The following is a 24838-nucleotide window of genomic DNA, read 5'->3' on the forward strand; positions in this document are numbered from 1 at the left end:
GACAAGTTCAACAGTTACAGTGTAAAAATTTGCAGCACAGGGGAAAAAAAGGTAATTCATAGAAATATTCAAAACTTTCTGATCTGTCTTCTCTAGATTCTAACCTCATTTATACTGGTGTAAATCTAGAGTGATGAGTGACTGCACAGACTTTAACAGCCTTTTCTCATACCAAGGTAACAAACAAATAAACAAAATCACTTTCTGGCACTCCATTAGTTACTGGCTTGTTATAGAAACATAATCAAGTTGTTAAATTAACAGTAGATGCATTCTTTTAGATTTAGATTTTTATTTATGGAATGTGGAAAGCTCTGAGATGCGTCCTGTGGTTTGCACACCCTGCAACTCGTATGTCTTCCCACGACAGCTTGTCACTGTAGTTCTCCTTGTGTTTGTCTAAATCTCTTTTGGAGAAACCATCCCGTAATTGCCTGCAAACGTGAGAAGGTGTCAGCACAACAAATCCTCCTAAGAACAACCTCAAGGGACTGGACGATGAGCTCAGGCATGCTAATATGCAGAGAAGAAGGATATGAATTGAGTAAATTAGAAAGATAAATACCTAGGAGACCAATAACCCTGTGAAAGTCCTGTCCCCCGGGATTTGTTGCTATGCCACACAAATGACAGCATTTACAACGTGCACATCAACTAATTACTTACAGGGTTATATGTATCCTGTTTATCGATTAGTAAATATTGGGTAGATGTGTAAAAACATGCAGTGTAACTTTTAAAAAGCCTAAAGAGTAAAGTCTTCACCTCCTTTTTAATGTAAAAGACTACCCAAACCTGACACTGATACCAGTTCATCTCTAAGACAATATTACAAACCCCTGTGAAGTCTGCCTTGTTTAACATAGTGCATTTGAGCTCCAGCAAGATTTCCCCATCCAAACAGTGTTGTAGAGGTGTGTTTTCATTAACTTACCAACCCAAACCACCAGGTCTATGCTGGTGCTAAGGAGAGGTCCGTAAGGGCGCACATGTGTGAGCACAGAAGCCCTAACACCCTCGCTCAAGCGCTGGGAATGACCCATCACGTTGGGAACATTCCCTGACAGGAGCTGCAGAACACTGGATCGTTTACACATTAATGCTGCAACACGGTGAATTTCTGCTAGATGCCTTATTTATCTCAAGAAAATATCTCAAGTCTTAAGACATCCTCTCATTAAGCAATGTCCCTCATTAATTACACTGAGCTTAGTGAAAGCTGGAAGAGCCCGTGATGGCTTCCTTTAAGGCCAGGGATGTCCTACTCGGATGCCACATAGCACTGGACTAGACAAAGCTCCTTTCAGGGCCAAACAGCAGCACTGACCTACAGTGTTTCTGCAAATCTGCTGCTCACCAGCATCTCTCTTCTCTCCACTTATTCCCCCGAACGTTTCCATTTGGCTGCCCATTTCCATGACCTACGGAGATGGCGTGTTTCAATAAAATATGAACATGACTACATTAACTGAAAAGCTGCCTGGGGCATCACTCAGAAATCAAACTCGGCCAGAATGTGCTCAGGGCCCAGCTTTGGGAGCGCAGGAAGGTGCGTGGGATGAAACAGGCACCCTGGGGAGCTGCCCTTTCAGCCCTCCCTCCACTGCCTCATGCTGCCTTGCTGGAAGCGCCGGCGCTGGTTAGCAGCCAAAGGACATTCGGAGTTGGAGCTCAGCTTAGGATAACATGCCCAGAGTGCCTTGGCGAAAGAAGAATTCCCTTTGGTCTCCCACTGCCCTGGCAGGCTAATTAGTGTGAAGACAGCAGTGTTCAGAGGGGTAATGTGGTTGTCCAGGGGCAAGTCCAGCACAGGCAAGCAGGAGTGCCCAGACAGTTCGGCTCCCTGTTACTTGTTGCCATTTGGAAAAACTCTATAAACAAGAAGGACTTCCCGATATATGCAGCTTGGACACTCATTTAAGAAAAAAAAAAAACCCACATTAGTAATGGGAGACAGAGGAGACCCAGTCTTAGGACTGTTTGCTTGGATTGTAGTCTCAGCCATCCAGCAGCCACGTAACCTCATTAGGGGAGCTGTGATCTGCTCTCGGGGACAGTGCCAGAAGGGGGAATGTACTTCTAGGCTGTCACACTCCATCCTGCTGCTCTGCTCCTCTTGTACCCTGGCAACACACATACAGACGTAGGCTCTACCAGCCCTTTTGGAGACAGTGCTCCTTGCAGTGACCCTCACCCTCTCCTCAGCATCACAACCCATGCAAGGAAGGAAACATCATCTACTACAGAATAAGCTGCATCAGCAAGATGCTCAAGACAAGCTGGGGGAGGTTTGCTTTTTTTCACCTGTGTGTAGAGGGGTTCATAGATATCCACACCATTGTCCTGACTGTGGGAAAGTGTCTCAGCTCCCCGTTTCCAGATGAAGCGAGCTGGTGGGTTGGAGTTGACAGTGCAGCGGAGGAAGACAGTCTTCTCCTGGTAGAAGCTGCCACGTACGTCACTGATGGTCTGGTGAACGGTGAGAACAGGTTCATCTAGATCTGGAAGGAAGGTAGGGAGGGCCGCAGCAGCTGTTAGTGAAGCTTGGTCTGCATGTACAGCCTGCAGAGCAGAGGATGCTCCAGGCACACAGAGGAGAGCGGAAGCTCCCACATATTTGACTGATGACAACTGCTGAATTAAGAGCTGATCTGAGGGCAGGTAACACAAACAATATCTAAAGGGAACAAACAGGAGAAGCCAAAACTCTCCCACTCACCACGCAACCTTCAGAGAATAGAAAGCACCCTCTGGTTTGCAGATCCCCATGTAGTCCTCAAGCAAGCCACCTGCCTACCACATGCCTCAGACCAGCGGGCTGCTTCACCTTCTCCAGTGGCACCCCACACCCAAAATCACTGCCCTCTACTTGAGGGGGAGGTCAGAAGGATCCCAGGAAACTCTGCTCTATCGCAATTTCTTCTGCTTCCACTTTCCACTTCCCAAATCTCTCCTGAAATCGCAGGGCTAAGCCCACGGCTGTGAGACATCCACACAAAGAATATGACAAACCTTCAAGTCAAGGGGTGAGAGTAAAAGTCAGGACAAGATCAAGGAGCTAAGATGGAAGGTCATCTCCTAGACAGGAGCAAGTCTCATGGGGTGCCATGGGAACATGAGATGCAAAACACTGTGACAGGTATGTACAATTTCTCTTCCTTCCTATTAACATATCCTCTGTCTATTTTCTTCTTTTCAAGGTTCGTACCGACTCTCCTTCAGCAACTTCTACTCCCTGCATTCCTATCACCCACCCCTGAAACTGATCAGACTCTTTTGTTTTCTCCCTTTACAGAAAACAGTCCTTCCGATTCCTTCACCACACCTGCACCAGACACAGCTGTCATGACTGAATCAATGGTCATCAGTCACTTCACTTGCAAGGGCACAAGCAATAGCCTCGCAGGGAGCATACTCTCTCCATCCACTCAGAGCACACTGGTCTCCAAGAGTTGCCCTCCTGCTAAAAAGGGATCATTTTCTTGAGCTTTTGCACCAGATGTCCATGTTTGAACATCAAGGAAGCATGAGGAAAACCTCAGAGGGGCTGGATCTTTCTCCTCCCAGAACCACTTTGAGACTGATGGGGGTTAAACCTAATCCCCAACTGGGTCCCTAAAAGATCTGCCCCTGTGCCCTTAAGCACATCTTAGAAGGCATCTGTTGAGCTCAGCTGAAGCAATTCTACATTTTCAAGAGCCTTATAACCCATCTTCACCTGCAAGGAAACTGAGGCACACACACCCACTATTGTCTTGTGCTGCCACTACTGTCTTCTGCACATGTTAGCAGTGAGGACAAGGACACATGCTCATCACCTCCTGCTCTCCTATGCCACCTGATCTTCACGGTATTTTATTTTAGAGATTTGTGAGTTTGGAGAGCTGACTCCCAGAAAGAAAGAGGAAAGCTGGGATAAGTTTCTGCTAACATGTCTCCCAAATAATGTATGTTCTCTGCTGAATCACAAGTGTCAACTTGTGGATTTGCATATTTTAATGAGCTGTATGCTTGGTAGGCAGCAATTGTAATGGGATCCGAGATCTGCCTGCTTGACCACGCCATAGCTCAGAGATAGGAGTAAGATCCGTTACCATAAAAACGAAAAGGCACAGCCACCCACCACCACCCCAAAAAAACCCAACAAAAAACAACCCAAGGCTGAAGAAAAGCACACATAGGTGGAAAAAAAGGCTCCTCTCCATACAGTGCTGTCTCCATGTAGAGACATGAGTGACTGAATTTTACACCAAATTCTCTTGGACGGGGACCTTAGGCACAGCCTCTCCTCTTTCCTCCTTCTTTGTCCTTAACCCTCCTTTATTTGTTCACACTTTACATGAGCAACTCTGCAGCACCATCCTTCTGAGCCTCCTGTTTCTCAGCAGGATGCATGGCAATACACTTTCCTTACTGATCAAAGATACTCACCATTCAGGTCTCCTGGCTCCCAGCTACTCCCCACACAGAAAACAACATCTTCCTTTTGGTTGCTAAACCTTTCCTTCCTTGAATCTTTCAGCCTTCTTTTGTAGCAGTCAGCTTTAAGTCTAGCCCTCCTGAGAAAAGCTAAAATAAGACCTATGACGATACGCATGTCCTTGATGTACGCGTAATGCCACTGATGTCCGTGAGCTGCACAAATAATAAATTTGGCCAAAGGCTGCTCATGGAGATGATCACATGGGATGTTTCATGCACAATGTAAGCTTGTAAACATCCATTCTTTCTTTTTCTTTACTTTCTCTCTCTCCCACATGGAAATATTCAAAACAACAGCTGCCTGTCTGCCAGTATCTAACCAATACTTTAAAGCCTCACTTGATGCCCACTGGGGTAAAGGAATAACTTGCTACACGTTAGTGTTTCCAGTTTAATATCCTCTTGGCACCAATGCTGCTCTCTGCACAACCTTGCTGTCTAATACTAAAAGTATGAGTGAGGACTAGCACTAGCTGTCAAGGACACCAAGGCTCACATGAGGGTGATTACTTACCTCTTAACTACAAATTGGGATGTGGGGAAATAAGGGGTTTGTTTTCAAATTCTGATTCATTCAGCTGAAGGTTGCCTGGGTGAGTGTTCAACAAAAACTGTGGTTTTTCCTATGTGTTCCCTTGTACCTACTGCAAATACTAGCAGAAAATAGTCTCTCCTCCCAAAAAAACAAGTGAGCAGAACAGAGGTACATTACCAAGTCCATCTGCAGAGTAGATGTTAGTATGAGAAAGCCCTTGGCCACCCTATTAGCCCCATAGTTCTACAGGTCAGAGCTGCACGAGGGACCACGGGACACTACATCACTCTAGCTCCAGCCTGCACCCCAGAAGTAAAGGGAGCACCCTTCGGGCAGAAAGAGATTCATGCCGCAGTCCTGTTCCTAGAGACACAGGCCTTGGCAAAGTGTCATACCGAGGCTTGAGAAAAGCAAGTCCCCTTTGCAACAGAGAGTCACCATATGCCTCCACCACATGTAGAAGAAACGGGCAGAGAAGCCAAGCAGATCTACACTGGTGTCAGAACTCATTGAAACAAAACTATGTGGTGCCCACGAAGAAATGCTCATCCTATCCAAAGAGGCTGCTCATTAAACAATCTGTTTTCCCAGCCTGTAGGACGGTGCTCACACTGCACTACTCCAATGCAGGGCAGGGCAAGGAAGGAACAGAGATGGGAGCTGCTCCAAGCTATATACCACAACTGCAGACCATGAACCTGCCAAAGCCTGAAGACATTCAAGTCTATGGCACACTTTGTGAGGGTCACATCACCGTAGGGCTAAAAAGAAGCTGTCAGGCAGCAGCTGCTGTTCGCACAGCTCTGCCCAGACTCCAGACAGGCACTGGAGTTCTGCAGCCTGAGGTTGCTCCTCGGAGATAACCACCATGCACCTCAGCACAGAAGGCTGTCTTGCTAGAAGCAGTGTGGGAACAGATGGTGACAGGTTCAGGGGCGGTTCCAGTTGCTTTATCCCACTTTACATCTTTTTAGCATCAACTCTTGCTGGCTAGGCCTTCTCAGGAGATATGAATGATGAAAGGGATTTGATGTTACTTGGGTTGGAGAAAACTGGAATAGTGGATAGCTGAGGACAATGAGAAGAATGGTCATCTTCCCCAAGAGAGCAAATCTCTTCAAAAGTTGCCTAGACCTTACATCTTGGATTCCTCCCATAGGGGGGTTATGGGATGTTTCATTTCCCTCCCTTTTTCCCACAGCAGCCGAAGAATAAACAACATTAAGCCAGCATGAGAAGCCTTCAAAACTTGGGGCCCAAGGTGGAGAACCACTAACAACATCTCCAGGACACAAGAAGGATGGGCAGTGCAACCAGCCAGAGAAACACTGAGACACTGATGTCAAGGGGTCCTCACAGATTGCTTCACGTTCACCCCTTCACAGCTCAGCCTCCTCAGGTGCATCCCAGAGTCTTCTGCTCTGTTTCCCCCATGCTACAGAGGTAGCAATGCTGGGGGCAAGGCACTGGTTTCAGGAATGCTTCAAGCATCTGAGGCACTACCAATTTCAAGAAGCACTGGTTTGCTTCACACATTGCCAGTTTCAAAATGAAGACAAAGAAAGTGGAAGTCATCTACAGTGCTACATCCCAGACAAGTGCTAGGGATCCCTGGCGGTGACAGACATCACAGCACCTAGATAAGAATGACTCACATGGACAGCCAGAGCTATCTTTTTCTGGATGGATCTAATCTCCCAGGGAAAATGGACCCTGGGGACACTACTCCAGTCCCTTTGCTCCTGGATCAGGTGCGCACGGTCCTAGGGCAATGCAGCTCCCTACCAGCCCCGCAGCAAGGCAGAGACATGCAGTAGAACTGTGGGAAGGAATGGGTTGCCGCTAAATGACTTACACTGCACATCTACTCGAATGGACTTGATGGCAGGGACCCCAACCCCATTTTCTGCTTTACAGTAATAGCGGCCCCCCTGCAGCCTTTGGATCTTCTCAATCCGAAGTGTCTCGTTAAGCACTGACGTCTCTTGGAATTTGTCCGACGCGCTGCCAGCAGTTTTGGTCCATCTCACCTGCACGAGAAGAACAAGAGGAATACAAACAAACAGTGACCCAAATAGAGATGCCAAGGGACAGCAGTGCTCCCTTCACCTCTCCTCCCCATCCTTCCTAGCCACTCTCAAAAATAAGCCCTACAGCACCATCAGAACTTACCAAAGTTCACCTACTGATCTCAGTATGTCTCAGTAGACCAGCTGCTGATCCTCGTCCATCACCAGTCCCCGTGTCTGAGTGTCCAGCGTAACTCCTAAGTTCACCCAGACACACGCTATGTATTTACCACTCCTGCTCTGGTCCTGTACACCCAGCAGTTTGGTTAGTTTTATACCACTATCCGCACGGCACAGGACTTTCACCATTAAGCCCTGGGACCTCATGTGGCTGGCAGGCCACGAAGCTACAGCAGACATCAGCTCACAGCTACAAACCTTTTATTGCAGTCAACACTCTCTCATCTTTCTCTGGACAGCGAGGCTACCTCTGCTGTTTGCTTTTCCAAGTAAGAGTGAGAAAATGCAGTTGCTATGTGGCTCTTGCCCCTTTCCCTCAGGGAACCTCTGTGTATGTTATTTTTATAGGTCATCCTTTTGCAGGCTTTTACTTTGATTTTAAAGATACAGAGAAAGAAAGAAAAAATCCCATTAGATTTCAAGCTATCTTGCATTTTTTGTCTTTATGTTACATATCTTAAGATCCTGGCTTGCGGGGGCAACAGAGCTGCGTGGTATTTCATGGTGAATGGTGGCAAAAGGACAGTGCTCCTAAAGACTGTTATTCTTACATCTGGAATGAGGTACAGCCCTAGCAGTGGCAGTACAAGCTTCCCCCTTGTTTTCTGCAGTCCAGACAATGCGCCGGAGAGAGGGCTTTTCTCAGCCCATTGGTTTCCTCTGTCTGCAGCCTCCTTTCTAAAGGGTGCTGACTGGTGCCCATCTAGACTCTGGGACTGAGGTCCAGCAGGATCAGCCAACAGAAAGAAGACAAACTTTCATTTGGCATTGGCCACAAATAAGATGGACCAGGTACCTTGACCACTGTGCCAGACTTTGCCTCAAGTTCACTGCCATCACCTGATTGATGCTGATGCTCTGGAAAGAACAGGGGTGTCTACATTCCACTCCCAGAGCAGTAGGCTGAGCAGATTTTCAGAGCTAATGACCATGGATTTATTTAACCTTTGCAGGCTTATTAGGAAATTGTCTGAGGACCCTGGGACTCTCAGAGTCTTTGTTTGCAAGGACACTTCAGCCAGCTCCTTAATCTTTCCAATTTCAGTTTCATTTAAGTATTTTGGCCACATTTTCATACTTTAATGACTGGCTGATAGAAGGGAAAAAAGATTAAACAAACGTTAGGATATGAGCTTAGCTAGGGAAGAAATCTATCCATCAGGGGGGAAGGCAGAGAAAGGGCACATGCCACATTGTATCTGCATGGGTTCCAGCATCTCCAGTCATGTCCGGTTCCATGCTCTGGTGTCCCCTTGTGCATATCCAGGCAATGACAAGCCACAACGTTGCCCACCAGGCATGCTGTCTGCATCAGACTCTGCTCCAGCAATCTCTCTGGCTACTCAGGCTCCACTCCATGCAACCTGCCAGCATCTTCCCACACATTTAACATCCTTAGGCAGGGCCAGCCCTACCATCTTCCTCATTTCTGACATGCACAGCTATCATCTGCCCATCACTGTCACAAGCCTAGGCTGGTCATTTTTGCTGGCTTGGCTCAGATAGCTTCATTTTCATTGTTTCCAGGATATGCTTTGATGGATAAACCATTTCAAATCCTGCTGGCTGAGTCTCCCTCTCCTTTGTTGTATGTTACAGCCTCTTGGCCAAGTAGCTACTCACAAGCAAGTCTACGGAGGCACTGATAGGTGTATGCACATGCATGGCTTCTCAGCACAAATAGCTTTCACTAGGACCGGGGAAGGGGGGCAAGAAGGCACAAATATCATACTTGGCTCCCTTGAGTGTATTCTGGCACACCTAGCTGTGCTGTATGCACCAGCTGCCACCCGTACCACGCTCTGTCCCAGAGCGGGCAGACCCATGCTGTGGTCCAGTATCTCCAGACACATTGCCCCCACTCTGAGCCAGCCTGCTTGAGTATCTGAAGGGTGGGGGAGGTGGCTGCAGGGGGCTTGAGGCTGTGCAGTCCTCTAGGGACCCTGGGGAAGGACTAGAGCAGTTAGACAAGCTCAGCTCCGTACCTCTCCACTGAACTGTGTCTTTGACCACAGCATGGATATATCCCCCACTGCAAGTCTGAACCTGCCGCTGGTGGGTGGCAAGGGCTCTGCATGGGGCTCAGCGAAGTGACCTACAACCAACCTCCCAAACTTCCCCAAGCAGGTTCCTCTTGGCTGTACATCCAGAGAAGCTGAGAGACTGATGGACCATGAAGGACCAACTCCTATGGCCAGCACATGCAGGAAGCATCCTCTAGCCTGTTCAGGCTGTTCCTGCTTTGTAGTAAGAGGGTTAAAGATTTGAGGGTGATTTGTGTAATGGATTCAGTTTGGGCTTTCAGTTTTTTGGGGGACTTCACATACCGAAGACCACTAGAAGGTCTGTGTAGGCTCCTGCAAAGATTTGTGGACTGCTTTCCATGAAAGCAAGGATAGATGCTTCACAGCTTACCAAGCTAGCACTTGCACTATGGGCACCCCTACCTGACTCCAGCATGTAGGAGAAAGCTGGGCACCCTGCTGCCTACAATTCTCCTCTACATCGAGACTACAAAGACTACCATGGGGAGCATGGATGACAGGCAAAACCAAAAGCTCACCTGTGGCCGGGGGTGTCCTGTGACCAGACACTGCAGGACCAGCGTGTCCCCCTCCCGAATTGTGTAAACGCGTTCACTGATGTTGTCCTCCTTCACCACACACGCCTGCCCAGCATGGATGATTTGGGCCTGAGCAGGAGCTGCAGAGAGGAAAGAAGAGGTAAAGAGGGAAACAAGCAGCACAGCCCCTTACGGTCACTGCCCAGGGTGGTGCTCCCACAGCAGGGTGGAAGAGCCACCTCTTCAGCCGCAGAAGGGAAGGGCTGGACAGTGCTGGGTATGAGACACAAAGGTCTCAGGAGGTAGAAAATAGAGCAATTTTCCCCATCCCCCGGGCAGCTGGTATCAACTGCTATTTTAAAACTTTTGGTCCTGTTAGGATGCGCAGCTCTAGGCACTGAAAAGCAGAATATGCAGCTTTCTGAGGGTACCCACCTGCATGGGCTGAGTACCAAAAATTCCCTGTTCTCTTCTCTCCCAGAGAGGCAAGTGGTTAAAGCAAGAACCTGGTCAAATCGCAAGTGCTCTACACCTATCCAATCCAGGCCTGATTACTATGATTTACCTTGCAGGGGGCTGGGATAATTACCAAGCAGAGTCAGAAAGGGCCTTCAAGATCTGTACAGCTTTCCGTGCACGTCCCTAGAGCAGGCACAGCAAGCACTGCAGGAAAAACAAGTCTTTCCCAAATTACACAGCAACCTGTCTCAGCCATGAGCCGCAGGAAACAGCCTCTGCAGGACTTGTAATCTCCAGGGATCTCTCCAGTTAAGGCTCCAAGTGAAGACCAGTTACTGCCAGTCTGGCCAGGGATCTCTCCAGTTAAGGCTCCAAGTGAAGACCAGTTACTGCCAGTCTGGCCAGGACAACAAAAGAACAGTGTAGTGGAAAAATACGTGGAAAGAAAGTTCCCAGAACAAAGTTTAAAAACGTCATGATCCCAAACAGCAGCTTTGTCCCACTGTAGCCCTGATGAGCAGCAGAGAGAGACAAGCTCTCGGAGAACAGGTTTTTATAAAGAAAAAAGCCTCAGCTCTGGAGTTCTGTGCAGAGCCCTCTGCTCCCTACTCCAAAAGTGTTTGTGTGGTCACTGAAGCAGCTGAGATGTACTCAAGGTACCTGCACAGCCCAAGAGGACACCTGTGCTTGTTTGAGTGGAAAAACTTCAGCTGCACTTCAAGGAAGAGAAACCCACAAATGTGTCTAAGAATTAGTGCCTCAGTGACAGTCCCCCAGGATACTTCCCCACCTTACTACAATGCTTCCAGGTGACTGGAGTCACAGCCCAAGCTCCCATTAGTGAAATACAACACAAACAAACAAACCACTGAAGAGATGATCAAGGAAGTCAAAGCAATGAGCCTTGGCGAGCCTTCTGAAACAAGCGTGGATTTTGCACAACCTGTTAAAGCTGAACTGAGCATCCACTTTTTCCTCAAGGTTAGTTGAGCTTCAAAGACCACTTTTTTTTTTTTTTCCATTCATTTGGCATAACCAAAATGTTCTATATCTAATCACCTGGGCAAGGGAAGTGCTCAGATTCACGCTGGTTTAACCCACCAGCAGCACAGACCTAGGGCAAGCTGAGCTCCGGCACTGGAGAGGATCTGCCTTTGAGGTCAGTCTTTATAAACTGGTGTCACCACAATGCACTGACCATGCAGCAGTGACACATGGGTGGACATGGGGCTAGTGGTGCTGCCAGAGCTCCACAGCCTTGCCACAGCTGCTCAGCACCCAGGCAGCAGCACTGCACATACAGCAAGCTACCTCTTCTTTTTCCATCTCTTCTGCCTTTCCAGCATGGTGGCACTTTGTTGAAAACATTATTACTATCCAAACCATTGACTAATAGGAGCAACATGTGTATTTGAATAATATGATGTCACAAACCCAGATGAATCCCTCAGCCTCTCCTATCTTCCCCCTCTGCAGGGCTCCCAGGAATGTGCCGGCCATGGCTCGAGCACCACGGAACGCTGAAACCAACTGTCAAACCTTCACTGATATGACTGAGCAGATGAGTGACCTTCCCCTGCCTGGATGGCAGAAGAGTCTTGTTGAATCCAGGAAAAAGCAGAAACCTATAGATGTGCTTATATACATCTGTGTGTTTGTATATACATACATGTATGGATATGCGTACAGATATGTAAATACACTAAGTAAAATAGTGACTTACCAGGAAAAGACATCATGGATGCTTGTCAAGCGAACAGTGGCAGAGGAGTAATTCAGAAGCCTATATAACCTTTGCCAGTATATCTTAATCCAAATGACAGTCTCTGGTGCTGTTTCAGCCCTCAGATCGCTCCTCTGCAGACCTGCCATCACACCTTTAACCACATGTGCACTGCAGAGCATCACCTAAAGTGCCGAGCCCCAGGCTGTGATGCTGAAGAATCCCTGCCCTACGATTAAAAGAGAGACCCTGTCCCTTCCCATCCTGTACCATATCCCCCCCCCATCCCTGACCTGTGCTGCCTGTATTTCAGTGGGGTCCTGGCACTCTGCAGCAGCAAAGCTCTGGTAACCCCTCTTCACACTCTCTAGGCTGCATTTGCCAGCTGGTGGCTCTATTCTGCCTTTGCAAAAATGACCTTGCTGCAAAAACTCACATCCAGCAACCCCATGGAGAATCAGAATATTTATCTGCAGCTCTAGTTCCCAGTTAAATGTTTCCTTAGGTTGCACTGCTGTATTCCACATGGTATACATGCAACTCTTTCAACTTCCACTCTTTTCCCTTTGGCCACCCCACTTCCATGTCACCTGGCCCGTGTAACTCTTTCCTGCCACTTGCCTAAAGGCAGTTCCACATGGGGAATTTCCACAGCAAAATCATTAGGTACAGTAATACAAGATTAGAGGGGGTCTGTGCAACTATTCTGGTGCCAAAATACCTTGTGGTAATTTGCTGGTGTCTCTCTGAGTTTGATAGAAACATTTCAACTAATCCTTTTTTGGCACTACAAAGCATTCTATGGCACTAGTCTACAGCAAAATGACAACTCTAGGGATAAACCCTGTGTCCTTCAATAATTTTATCCCCTTCTCCAAAGTTCTCTCTGAACTGTAATGAAGCTTACAAGCAAGGGTGCGCACATCCAGCTTTGTTCATAGGTGTCTTAACTTGTTTGTGTTACCATCACTAAATCTTTCAGCTATATTCATTGGAAAGGAGCATCACTTTAAGTGAATCCCCCACTGCTTAAGCTGTAACATCTCTCTTGCTATTACAGCACCAGGTTCCCAACAGAACAACAACCATTTTTTCATGTCTTAAACGCCACACAAACCCAGATCTCTCAAAAGGGAGCTTAGAAAGCCTGGGGTTGTCTTGGAAAGAAAAGCACTCAGATAGATGGCATAAGAGTCTGAGAAACTTTGCCTTTGGTTACAACTTGACATTAGTGAAGCGGTGGGGGCTGAGTAACAACGCAATCCAGCTCTTATAGGATTGCATTAAATCACAAGATGAGACTCAGGAAGGTCTCTGTTCCAAGCTCAGCCTGCCACAGCACACAAAAGCTGGGAAAGTCACCTCATGCCGTATTACAGATGGGCAGAGAGATTGTGAGGATTAATTGCACTTTTAATGTGCTTGAACAGAAAGAATACATTATTGTTTGACATCATCCCAGGTCTCCTGGAGGATTTCAGCTTGCTGACTGTTTGCACGCTGCCAGCACAACAGGATGGCAGGATCATGCCTGTCAGGGTAAACAGTTTCACAGAAGGCCCCCTTAGGAGGGGAAAGAAAGGCTGGAGCAGGAGGCCAGGTGCTGGAGACGGAGCAGTAATCTCAGCCATTCCCAGCAGTGCTCCACGAAGAACAACTCTTGCACAGATACAACCTGCCCTGTTAAGTCCTGCTGGGGCAGAGTCCCTCTCCTCAGGCTGACAAACCCCAAGGCAGAGGTCCAAGGAAGACCTCTGATGACCTCTACGGGGGAGGAGGGGACAGGTTGTTCCTCACCCTTTTTCCCAACATTTTGAGGGGCAGATGCATCATCGCTTCCATTCCACGTCCAGGTAAGAGATCAGCTTAGGGAAGGCTCCCAATACAAAACCCTCCAGAGAAACGAGGCCAGCCAAATATTGAGTGCCAGATGTTTTACAAGGCAAAAAAATCAGACTCTGAACCTGCAGCTTTAGGTCCTTCCTTGGGAAAGGGCTGGCTTGCAATGCGTTTGGCCTCTGCACTGAGATTTCCTGCTACGCTTTCACTTGATATATTTCACATTAAAACAAAAGGAAATTGGAGTGGGTAAAATAACTTTATTCCCAGTGCAGTGTACTGTACGATGTTATTATTACCATAATCTGGAAAGTTTATGAGACTCTTGGTGCTTAAAGGTTGCTAATATGATTAAAATGCAGAAAAGGAGAGAGAAATGGTCTTTTGGAGAGAACTGAGTAATCCGTATTTGGTTCACAGGTCTAGCCACTCATCTTTTTGAGCCTGAGATCCCATTGCTACAATGGCAATGATGACAACTCCGCTCACAGAGAGGGTGGTGAGTGACAGATACTGCACGGACACTCCCTCAGTCACAGTCAGCAGGGCTGACACAGGGGCTGCTCACCCCTTTTGCAGCACAGCATCAACTGCACTTCACTGCAGCCTTCCCAGCAGGCTAACACCAGCCATCACTGTTAGACGGCCCCACCACCACCTCTGCCACCTGCACGTGCCCTGCAGATGGTCTCAAGGGTGAAGCCCATTCATCTCCAAAGCTGCTGGCCCAATACCTGCAGCTACACACACAGGGACACTGAATCCACCCCCCTGCGCTACCACCTTCCTGCAGGGTGGGAACAGAGGGAAGCTGCACCTGGAGCCTTCCCTCTTCCTCAGGCTTAAACTACCACCCTGCTTTGCGAGCCGATGCCCTCCCATACATCTGCTGTCATTGTATTTCAGCCTCTTCTGCACATAAGCTAGGCAAAGGAGCCAGGGTCCTTCCCCATCCCTGTCCACAGGCTCCTTAGACTCACCTCGCTCAGTTACATGGGAGCAAGAGGTGGGGGCACCAGCTGCTAATCTGCTGCTTAAGCCTCTCAAGAACCTGCCTGTGTCTTTCCCTCAGCCTTCCAGTCCTGAGCAAGTGGCTTGAAGGGAGTTCCCAGAAATGGGAAAAATACAGTGTTTATGGAGCACATGGTGTCAAACTAGCATTTCATTACGGAAATCCGCAAGTGGCATTCCTTGCTGAACAGCCACTCTCAGTAACCGCCTGCCCATGGGTGGAATTGCCTGCAGCAAGATTAGTTACTGACCCTGCATGGCAAAGCACCCAGGGAGCATCTCATGTCTTCAAGCCACTGCTTTAGTTAGCATTTTACCCCATCTGTTCACGCCATGCACAACTGCTTGAACAGCAGGGGCATGCAGACACAAAGACCTTTGAGGAAGGGGTCATGTCCCCTTAGCAGAGCAGAAAGAGAAGCCAGTACACACGTAAAGGCGGGAGATGTGCTAGTAACACTCAGCAGGAGCAAGGAAGGTCTAGTAGGATGGGAAGGGTCTGCAGAGGCAGCACCCTGACGGTCAAACAAAACTCCCTGCTCATACCCACTCTGGGAGGGGATGGCAGCTGCCTTGTTGTGTGCTCCATCACTATTCAGCTGGTCTCATTGATCGCTCTGCTGTGGATGAAGACCACAGGCTTTGCTGAAACTTTCGACAAAACAAATTAACCAGGCTAGCTCCAGCCCACAATGCAGGGCATGATATTGATGGGCCATTCGAACAGGAAAATTCACTCCAGCTTGAGGACGATTATGGAAATAATAATACACAATCAGTGTCCATTAACACTGTCAGCAGGACTGTGGATCAATAGTGTATTAATGGCTGAAGAAAGACTGCCCGTACTATCGGCAGTTAAGGCCAGCACAACAGCAGAGGGAGCAGAGATGGCAGTGGGTGGGCGTAATCCAGCTCAGGCACTGGACATCTTTGCACAGCCTGCCCAGGGGAACCCCCACCACCCTCACCTTCTGAACATGTTCCCTGGCTGCTTGCTTGGGGGTCTCCTCCCCTGCACTCCAGTCCCTCCCAGCCTCTTTGCCCAGCACAATGGCCAAGGGTGCACAGCCCCTGCAGGGACCTTCCCCAGCTCGAGCTGCCTGGTACAGTTTAGCCTGATTAGGCTCCAACTTCTAAGACAAGGCCAAGGCTAGTCCCATAGCAAGAGGGAGGCAATGCAGAAGCCCCCAGGGATAGCTGAGGAGCAAAGAGCATCCATCGGTTTCCTCCCACTCCTTGGATTTCTCTCTTGGCCAGGCTCTTCCTGTCGACTCTTCCAACACAGCATGCTGCCTGGGCAGCTCTGCGCTACCACAAGGCTGTCCTAAAGCAAAAACCATCAGGTAGACCTCTCTGCATGCTGATCTTAACAGTTACAACCCTGAGCAAGACAGACCTCCACGGAGGTTCTTTTGCTCCCATGCATTAGCGTTCTCTCTGCAGCCCAAACCATGTACTCAAAAAAAAAAAAACCAAACACAAAACTGTTTACTATACTCCTGGCCTAAATTTGTGGCAGGGAACATGTTATATTTCAGCAGCAAAATGTCTCTTGACTCCTTTGGTATTTGTACATTGATCATGATTAAAACACAAACATCAATCCACCCACAGAAGAAACACAGCCACTTCCGATATGCAAAGCAACCACGTCTCTAACCCCACACAACACTCCATAGCACTCTCGAGCAAGAAGAGAAGAATATAATTTTCAATTGGAAAGTCACAGAGAAATGACAGAGCTGTGGAAAGTAATCACAGAGCATGAAACTTGGCTACTTAAAATAGCATGGGATTTTTTTTTTTTTGCTTGGAAGAGACCAAGACTACGTCTTTATATCTCTGCCTGATTGCATCTCCAGAAAGAATTTCCTTTTGCAAAGCTCAGCCAGATGATTTGCATGGTCTTAAAATAACTTTTTGGTTAATCAATGTCATTTCCTTGAAGCACCTCTATAATTTTGTTTCTTTTAGAAAAATGCCAGCAGCAAAATCATGTGAGATGTCATGAATAGTAGGTACACCCCCCAGCGACTGCAACACCTGCTCCTGAGACCTTCGTTCAATTTAAAACTAAAGAGGTGTTGTGTGCTTTACTAAAGTATCAGTCACTAGATCATCACTGACCCCCCCGTCACTCCCCAATCCCCAACTTCACTGCCTGCAGCAGCTCACTAGATTTCTTAGATGTTCCCAAATTTTTCCTGCATAGGTCCACCTAACTGCAGTGTCAAGCAGCAGAGCACAATTTTTACAGTTGTTACACACCCAACACTGTGGTGGCATAAACTTTGTATCACTGCCTAACTCATATGCCTGAGTTGAATTTGTCTAGATGACTCAACGCCAGCAATGTGAAGCCGGTTGTCTTCAAATCTTTAGGAGTTTCAGATATGGTAGCAGTCAGAGCCTGCGCCTCAGCGATACTGTCCTGGAAGCTTCCAGCTTTGGTTAGGTAAGACAAAAAAGCGTGTCTGCCTCGTAATGGCCACAGAAGAGACTTGATTATCTTTCCCAACCAACTCCTCACTGTGCCAGCTTCAGAGCCTGAGCTGTATCTCTAAATCTTGCTGCAAAACCCAATGAGCCACAGAGCCATACTCGGGTGAGGTGATCCTGCCAAGCTGAGTGCTCAAAGCATTGCACTTAAAAAGCCATTTCTTGCCTGGCTGCTACTTAAAGCTCCTAAGCATTTTAGGGGAAAACACAAATGAGGCAAGCAGCTTGGGGGAAAAATCAGGCATCCTCTATTCTAGAGACCACTGACAGACTGACTTGTTTATCAGCTGGTCAAATACCCAGAAATTAAATGGTCCAGCCAGAGAAAAAGAGGTCTACAAAGACAGGAACTCAACTGGACATGGCTTATCCTGCCAATGCACTGCAGGAACAGTCCCCAGAAGACAGGCCAGCACCAGGCTCCTTGGCAGGTTTGATCCCTTGCTTTCTTATGGAAACTCCCACCAGGTCTTCAGTGCCCTGAGTCAATCTCCAGCTGCTCCACGCACCCACCACCCAGTGAAGGGGAATGAACAGTTATGGGCATTCAGAAAGCCTGCTGACCCTCCTGCTTTTTTTGTAAGCCCTCGTGCCCTCAGCTTTCAGTGTGCCCATCACCAGGAGCCTCTGAGCAGCCAGTTCACAGGAGGGCCAAGGCTGGCTCCGACAGAGATGCAAGTCAGCTGCTCCTTATGATCTCATGCTTCTGCTCTCCGTTTTTGCTCCTCTGTCACAGCACACAGGAGCCACTGAAGGTGACATCCCCACTCAACCAGGAAAACTGCCTTTCACAGGCATGCTGCAGCCTGTCAGCACAGGTATCAAAGCCCAACACGTGGCATCCCCAGGATCTGCTGCTAATAACTTTTGCAGGCAAATGGGCTTTGCTCAAATGATCCCAACGGTTCTACCTCTCTCCTCTTAACCCTGAATTAAAGATCAGCTCATTCCCAAAGTCAGCATTGCTGCTGCTTGTTCCACTTCCCTCTTTATACTTTAAGACACTTTGGTACAATAGTGTCTGTTCAACATAGGTCCATGTGCACAGATGTATAAATCAACATACTTTGAAACTCAGCTGTTTTTTCACTCCTGGACCATTTAACATAGGAGATGAAAGGAGAGCACAACACAGACACTTCATCCCTTCAAAAGAGAGAAAAAAAAACGTCAATTTGTTAATCATCTGTAGACTAGATTAGCAGCAAAGGTGCATGGACTCTAATCAATGAATAACTACATGCTCCTTTTCATATCAAAAGGGGAAAAAAACATCAGGCAGCAGCTGTGGCTCCTGAATCATGAAAAATAAGGAAAGGCAGAGGTAGTGGTGTCAAACTGAGCTCTCTGGCTGGCAGGGCACATGGGTAATGCTCCAGACTTTGCTGGTGAAGACTCCACCAAACTCACAGACACATGCTAAACCCTACCCTGGAAACACAGGAAAAGAGACAGATTCAAGCTCCAACTCCAAGTATACTAAAAACAATAGACCAGAACAAAACCCAAACCAGTTTGCAATCAGAGTACACTAACACAGACTGGGTGAGGAGTACTTTCACGGAACTCCAGCTGGTGCCCTTCAAAATGCTAAACCCTGCGGTCCAAATTCTTCAATGCCAAGGTGGAAACTGGGGCTGGTGAGCAGGAAGATTGGCAGGGAGGACCTGCCAGAGGAGAGGACTTCTCTCTACATGGAGAACCAAAGGGGACGTTGTACGCTCAGGGCTGCTCACCCCAGAAAGTGGGTGCACAGCCATGGGGTTAGCAAAGCAAGGCACTTGGGGCTTTGACTAGCTGGTGCCCCAGCTCTCCTGCAGACCTCCCCCATCCACGTGACCAAAGAAGCTCCATCATTGTCAGAAGAGCTTTTACAGAGGCACAGAGCTCGGTGCAGATCACAGAGCCCGTCTGAGAAGCTGGGTAAACACTCAGGCACTGATCCATGCTAAATTCTCACCTGTCACAGCTCCACCTCTTCCAGGACTCCAGCCAGCCAGCTCGGAGGGAGCTGGGGATGTGAGGGCAATCACATCACCATGGCAGTGCAAACATTCCCTCCATGCTGGAGAGGAAGGATTTCACAAATGGTCATGTTTACCTGTCGCTATACCCAGCTTCCACAGAAAGCGAAAGGCTATTTCAATTGTGAAATGGAGGGGAAGTAACTGCAGGAGAAGGTGACAAGAGCCACAAGAAAGATACTGACATAAAATTTCCCGAAAAGCCTGTTTTGTTCTCATCGTAGTTAAAAAGAGCTAAAAGTACAAATACTGCCCTTAATTCAAGCATCTAAAATCCAGTTTCACTACTCAGAAGTGGCAGGCAGCAGGGACTTGTCTCTGTCCGCAGCTCTGTGAACAGCGGTACCCATCCCACAGGCACCCCAGGTCCCTGGCAGCAAAGTCACCTCCCAGGGGATGAAACCACAGTGGCTGCACGAGATCAGCTCACAGCTCCAAGCCACTTGGTGGGGGACAGACAACCATGGCACAAACCCCAGCACAACCACTCACTGGCAACCCTGGAAGAGATGCCAAGGACCCAAGGGACAGCTGAGACTTGGCACCCTGCTGCCGGGTGCTTATCTGCTCCCGGCAAGAGCAGGATTAGAGACAGGGGTGATGCTGGTGCTAAAGGGATGCTGCTAGTGATACAGCCTCTCAGTGGAAAGAAGTCTTTGTGCTCAAATGGGTTCTCATATAGGCTCCCACAAAACGCTGATGCTTGTATCCCCCAAGCAGGGCTGGTAGGTGGGGAGATGCTGCTACTGCACACTGCCAGCTGGGGAAGATAAAGAAATGAAATGGCTTGTCCATCATCGGGTGGGAAGCCTGAAGTACAGCCAGGGATCAATCCGTACCTAATTCCAGTCCAGAGCCTTACAATGCAAGGCCAAACTTCAGCCTCCATGGCTGCCTAACACAGCACTAAAAATTCAGATTCACAGGGAGCGGAGAAAGAAAACTTGAGCAACACTGAAGGATTTACTCAAGAAAACCCATTTTCCTCTGGATTTTCTCCCATATCCCTTTTTGCCAACACAAGGAACTGAAAACTACCGCCAGCAAGCAAAACAACCTAGAGAGGGAGAAGCAAATATGACAGCTTCACTCCACCCCAAAGGAAGAGAGAGAGCACCGAAAGGGAACGCCAACAAATTGTCAGCAAAGCTGAGGAAACAGGGGCTGTGTGACACCCCTGGAAATCTAGCCAAGTAATATTTTATCTTGACAGCATCCTTTACATCCCTGCAGTGCCTTTGGTGTGCAAAACCCTAGAAAGTCCCTAGCTCTTTCCCTCTTGAGTACCAATAATTACTAACCATAACCTGGCAGACGAGCGAGCAATTCCCTCTGGTTCTGATAAGAGGAGCTGACATCTCTCTAACCCCAGCCACCTCCATTGTTTTATACTCATTGTTTATTGATCCTTTTATGCACATAATGCAAATTGACATTTAATAATTCAGCCAAGTTAATGGTGCTTAAATATTAAAAGGCTTTTCTCTTTTAATTAGCTGTAGCAAAATAGGCAACAAAGGAGTGCTAGACAGATGCCATTTAAAATGCTCTCGTCCAAGTTCCTTGGCATTTTTCTAGGGATGGGAAAGAACAGTTCAAGGGAAATTTTGTACAAGTCTCCCACTCTGGCTAGGAAGGTAACTAACCCATAGAAGCGTTTCCAGAGGCTCTGATTCATAGGGCATATTTATCTCTGTCAGCTTTGTTTTCTCTCCCTTCTGCTCTTCACCTAATAAAGGCAGAGGGGAAGGGAAGAAGGGGCAGAGGACAGAAGAAAAATCCTGCCCTATAAGAAGTGCCACCACTGGCATAACGCAGTGCCGATGCAGATGTGGAAGCCTTCTGATACGTCATAGCAAGACCTGCAACCAGGTGAAAACAGAACTAAAAGGAAGAAGTACACACAGGTAACTGAAGAATTACAAACAGCACAGAAATCTTGCAATTATTCCCTGAGGCAAGTATAACTAATTCAGGAAATCCTGAAAAAAAATAAATCTGGGTATAGTAGGGTAAGGGAACACACATTTATCTCTTCTGTTCATTTTGTCAAGGGTTGAGAATGAGAGGGAAAATACACAGTATTTTTAAACCTCAGATTCATCTCAGCTGGAGCCGATGGCAATAATACATCTTAGTCATAACGTTGCTGGTGCATGGCATCACAATTGCAAAGAGTTGGTATTATTTGGGGTGTTTCAACTACGCATTCCCCCTCTCTTAATTAGTGCTCATTTTAAGTCCTGGATTGGTTTGAGTTTGGGATTATGATCCCCCGCATCTGACCCAGAGCAGAACCACATAGTCACAATAATTAGATATAGTAACTGTTAATAACTTAGTTTAATTACAACCTATTTTCTTCAAATTTAGCCTAGACATAAGATTTCAGTGAATTCTAATTACATGCCACCTTTGAAGAGCCTGTGCTATTGCATTATTAATTCCAAAGACAGAGACTGACAAACACTGAATTCCTTACTGAGGCTATTTTAAAAAGTTTATCTTCATTCAAGCCAATTAATAGACTGACTTGCAAATTCTCTGCGAATTCATTCTTCCAGTGACGACTAAGCACTGTAAATCTGTAAAGGGTAAGCTGCATTTTTTCACACATAACAAAGAGATGAAATTGCCAGTTTACGTGCAAAGTTGAGTTCATCCTTAACAGGCAGAGCTGCTGGTTGTATTTCCCTGAAACACTGAAGTCAGCGCTCTGAAGCTGCCAGGCAGGACATCACGACAAAGGGCGTCCCCATGTGCAATGGCACCCAAGGACCTCAGGATGATGGCAGAGGGCAAAGCACCAGTCCATCAGCCCAGAGGTGACTGGAGTGTGCAACACAGCCTTGTTCACAAGCAGCATCCCCCCATGCACACAGGAGAGGGCAGTGGTGCACACACCAGAGTCAGCCCATTATCCTTTTATGACTCATTTTAAGGTGGGGAAATTTGCATGCAGGAACTGCTACTTTATTTCCCCGTGCACGCAAATGCTTGAGGAGGATCTTTCACAGCCCTCTTAGACTCGACGTACCCCCTGCCAGTTGCTTTGGTAGAACATGGGGAACCCCTCCCTGCCTCTGTAAGGCTCAGCACATAGGGAACATTTTCTGTCACTCCGCATCTGCCACATGTTGTTCATGCAGCAAAATATTCTTGACACCCTAACAAACAGTTTGCACTGTTTCTCTTTAATAGATTATCCACCTACTCCTCTCCAGCTGTGCAGCACATCTGGCCACACTGCCTCTCCTGGGCATGCACTCCTCAGCCCAATATTCTGTTTATTGTTGCTCAGGAGAATTAGAAAGTGATGGGGGAGTAAATGCACAGTGGACAAGATGCATGTCCAGGAGTTTTCAGAGGCAATAAAACACAAGCGTGTTTTCAGCCTCTGCAGCGCTGTTACCCGCTTTGCCTTGTGCAGTCTCCCTTCCAGCTGCAGCCGTTCTCGGTAAGATAGGGCCGCTCTCCGGGTGTGCGTGTGGTTAACTAACACAGCGCTGCGAGGCTGCTCCTGCAAATGGATTGAACTTTGGGCCACTACTACAGAGAGCTCTCCTCAACCCCAAGGGCCGGGGGTTGGTCTCAGAAGCGTCCCCCAACCCCTGCAATATGAACTTTGCTCTGGCATGGCCACGTCCCGGCTACACTGATGGAGTTCGTTCTGACAAACAGCTGCAGCAGCTCAAACAATCTGTTCGAGGGAAGAAGAGCTAGAAAAGAGGGGAAAAGGAAAATGAACTAGTGAAGAGTTTTGCAAGAAAACCCCGATGACAACTAAAACACAGGCAAGGAGAACCAAGGCAGGCTGGTGCTGGCTTGGCTGTTCCCTGGTGAGAGACTGATAGTAACGAACTTGGGAGCGCAAGTTCCACAAAGCTACGTGATGAATTTATTACTCTGCATCTGTGCAGAGTCAAAAGATCATCTGAAACAGCAGACTTGCAGAAGAAATTGGGGAAGCACTAATGCACATGGGATGGTGTTTAAAATAATTTCTCAGTTGGCTGACTGCACAGGGGGTAAGGACAGAGATTAACTCCCTACCCGAGATCATGCATTTGTGCAAACATTTCTGAGCAGCTTGTTCAACGGGGGATTGGGGGGCTCACGCAGCCCTATCAAAGCAGCCGGGGTCTAGCTGACAGCCTTGCAAAGGAAGCAAGATGATCTTTGACACTAAGGAAATAAAGCTCTGAGCGACTGAAATGCTGACAGGCACCAGCCTCAAAGCCGACGTGTGTCTGAAGAGGAAAGCTCTTTAAAGACTTTTGTTCTCCAACTCTCTTCTGCAAGAGAAAAGGCTTTGGCCTACTTAGCCAAGGCCAAGGGCAGGCTCAGACCCCAGCATATTTTGGAGTCACTTATCCTCAGCTCCATTTGATGTTCCCTCGATATCAGTAAGAAATACAATTTTATTTAAAGCACTCCCAGGCCTTCAGCTGTTTGTGGAACAGCACAGAGCAGCCTGTCCCACAGAGCACAATGCAGCCCCCCGGTCTCTGAAGGGGGCAGGAGGAAAGCAAATGCCCAAGGACAGCACAGCCTCGGACCAGCCGCCTTTCTTAGAGACCTCAACACCCCCCTGCTGCAGAACACCCATGGGCAGATTAACATGAAACCAGACAGTGGGCTTCCCGATTAACAGAAAAAGGGCGTGAAGAGGGAAAGAGGCATGGTTTCTGAGAACACAGGCTTACTTGAACCTCCACAATGTGCAAACTTGAACTGTCAGCCCCTAGTTAAGCCAGTCCCCTGTACTGCCCGTCCAGCGAGGAATTGGCTTACCTTCTAAAAGCTAGTTTTGCCTCCAGTTTCAGCCTGCTCCAATTGCACACAAAGGGGAAAGACTCCCAACCTGGTTATGCCCCAGAGAAGCACAGCTCTCCAGTAGCCCACCAGGCTGGTGGGCTGGCAGGGTCTCTGCAACTACCTCCCAGTGTTTGTCCCACAAGATGTGTCACCAATCACCAAGGCACCACCAGTCTGTTTCACTGAGATGGGCAGCACGCCTATCTTGGGGTGTTTCAAAGCCCAGTGATTGCTTCTGTTATAAATTACATTGGGGAAACAAACAAGAATCATTTAAGCCTTGCAAACCACTTCTGTTAATCCTCATCTGGAGGGACACGAGTTGGCTTGGACAAATTTATGAAACTGGCTGGGGAAAAAAGAAGTCCTGCCTTGTTCCAGTAACGGGTGCAATCAGGGCTGCGCCTCCTTCCACAGAGCAACCAGCACGTGTACTGCTGAGCACCCAGAAATGTGCCACTCTTGTCACAGATCACAGTCACCACATCTTCAAACTTCCCTCCCTGTTTGACCATGCCCCAAAACAGGCGGGGAAGAAAAAGTTCTGTTACCAGCTATATGCTTTCCCTGTTGCTGCCTGCCAAGGAGCAGGCAGGGAGCCAACTGAAGTAGCTGGGGAGCTACTCATTAGCC

The 24838-nt window shown here is 47.9% G+C and overlaps 1 protein-coding gene across 2 annotated transcripts in view; it reads right to left on the minus strand.

Moving 5' to 3' along the window:
- The window catches only part of MDGA1 (MAM domain containing glycosylphosphatidylinositol anchor 1), a 154976-nt gene that overhangs the window by 97046 nt on the left and 33092 nt on the right, over nucleotides 1-24838 (minus strand). For both annotated transcript variants that reach the window (XM_055816601.1, XM_005238664.3), the window contains exons 2-4: nucleotides 9830-9969; nucleotides 6873-7047; nucleotides 2305-2501 (exon numbers count right to left, since the gene is read on the minus strand). In XM_055816601.1, the coding sequence (XP_055672576.1) occupies nucleotides 2305-2501; nucleotides 6873-7047; nucleotides 9830-9969 (512 nt within the window). The remainder of the gene's footprint in view (nucleotides 1-2304; nucleotides 2502-6872; nucleotides 7048-9829; nucleotides 9970-24838) is intronic.

This window comes from Falco peregrinus, chromosome 11, assembly GCF_023634155.1.
Source record: "Falco peregrinus isolate bFalPer1 chromosome 11, bFalPer1.pri, whole genome shotgun sequence".
In the NCBI taxonomy this organism is placed as follows: domain Eukaryota; kingdom Metazoa; phylum Chordata; class Aves; order Falconiformes; family Falconidae; genus Falco; species Falco peregrinus.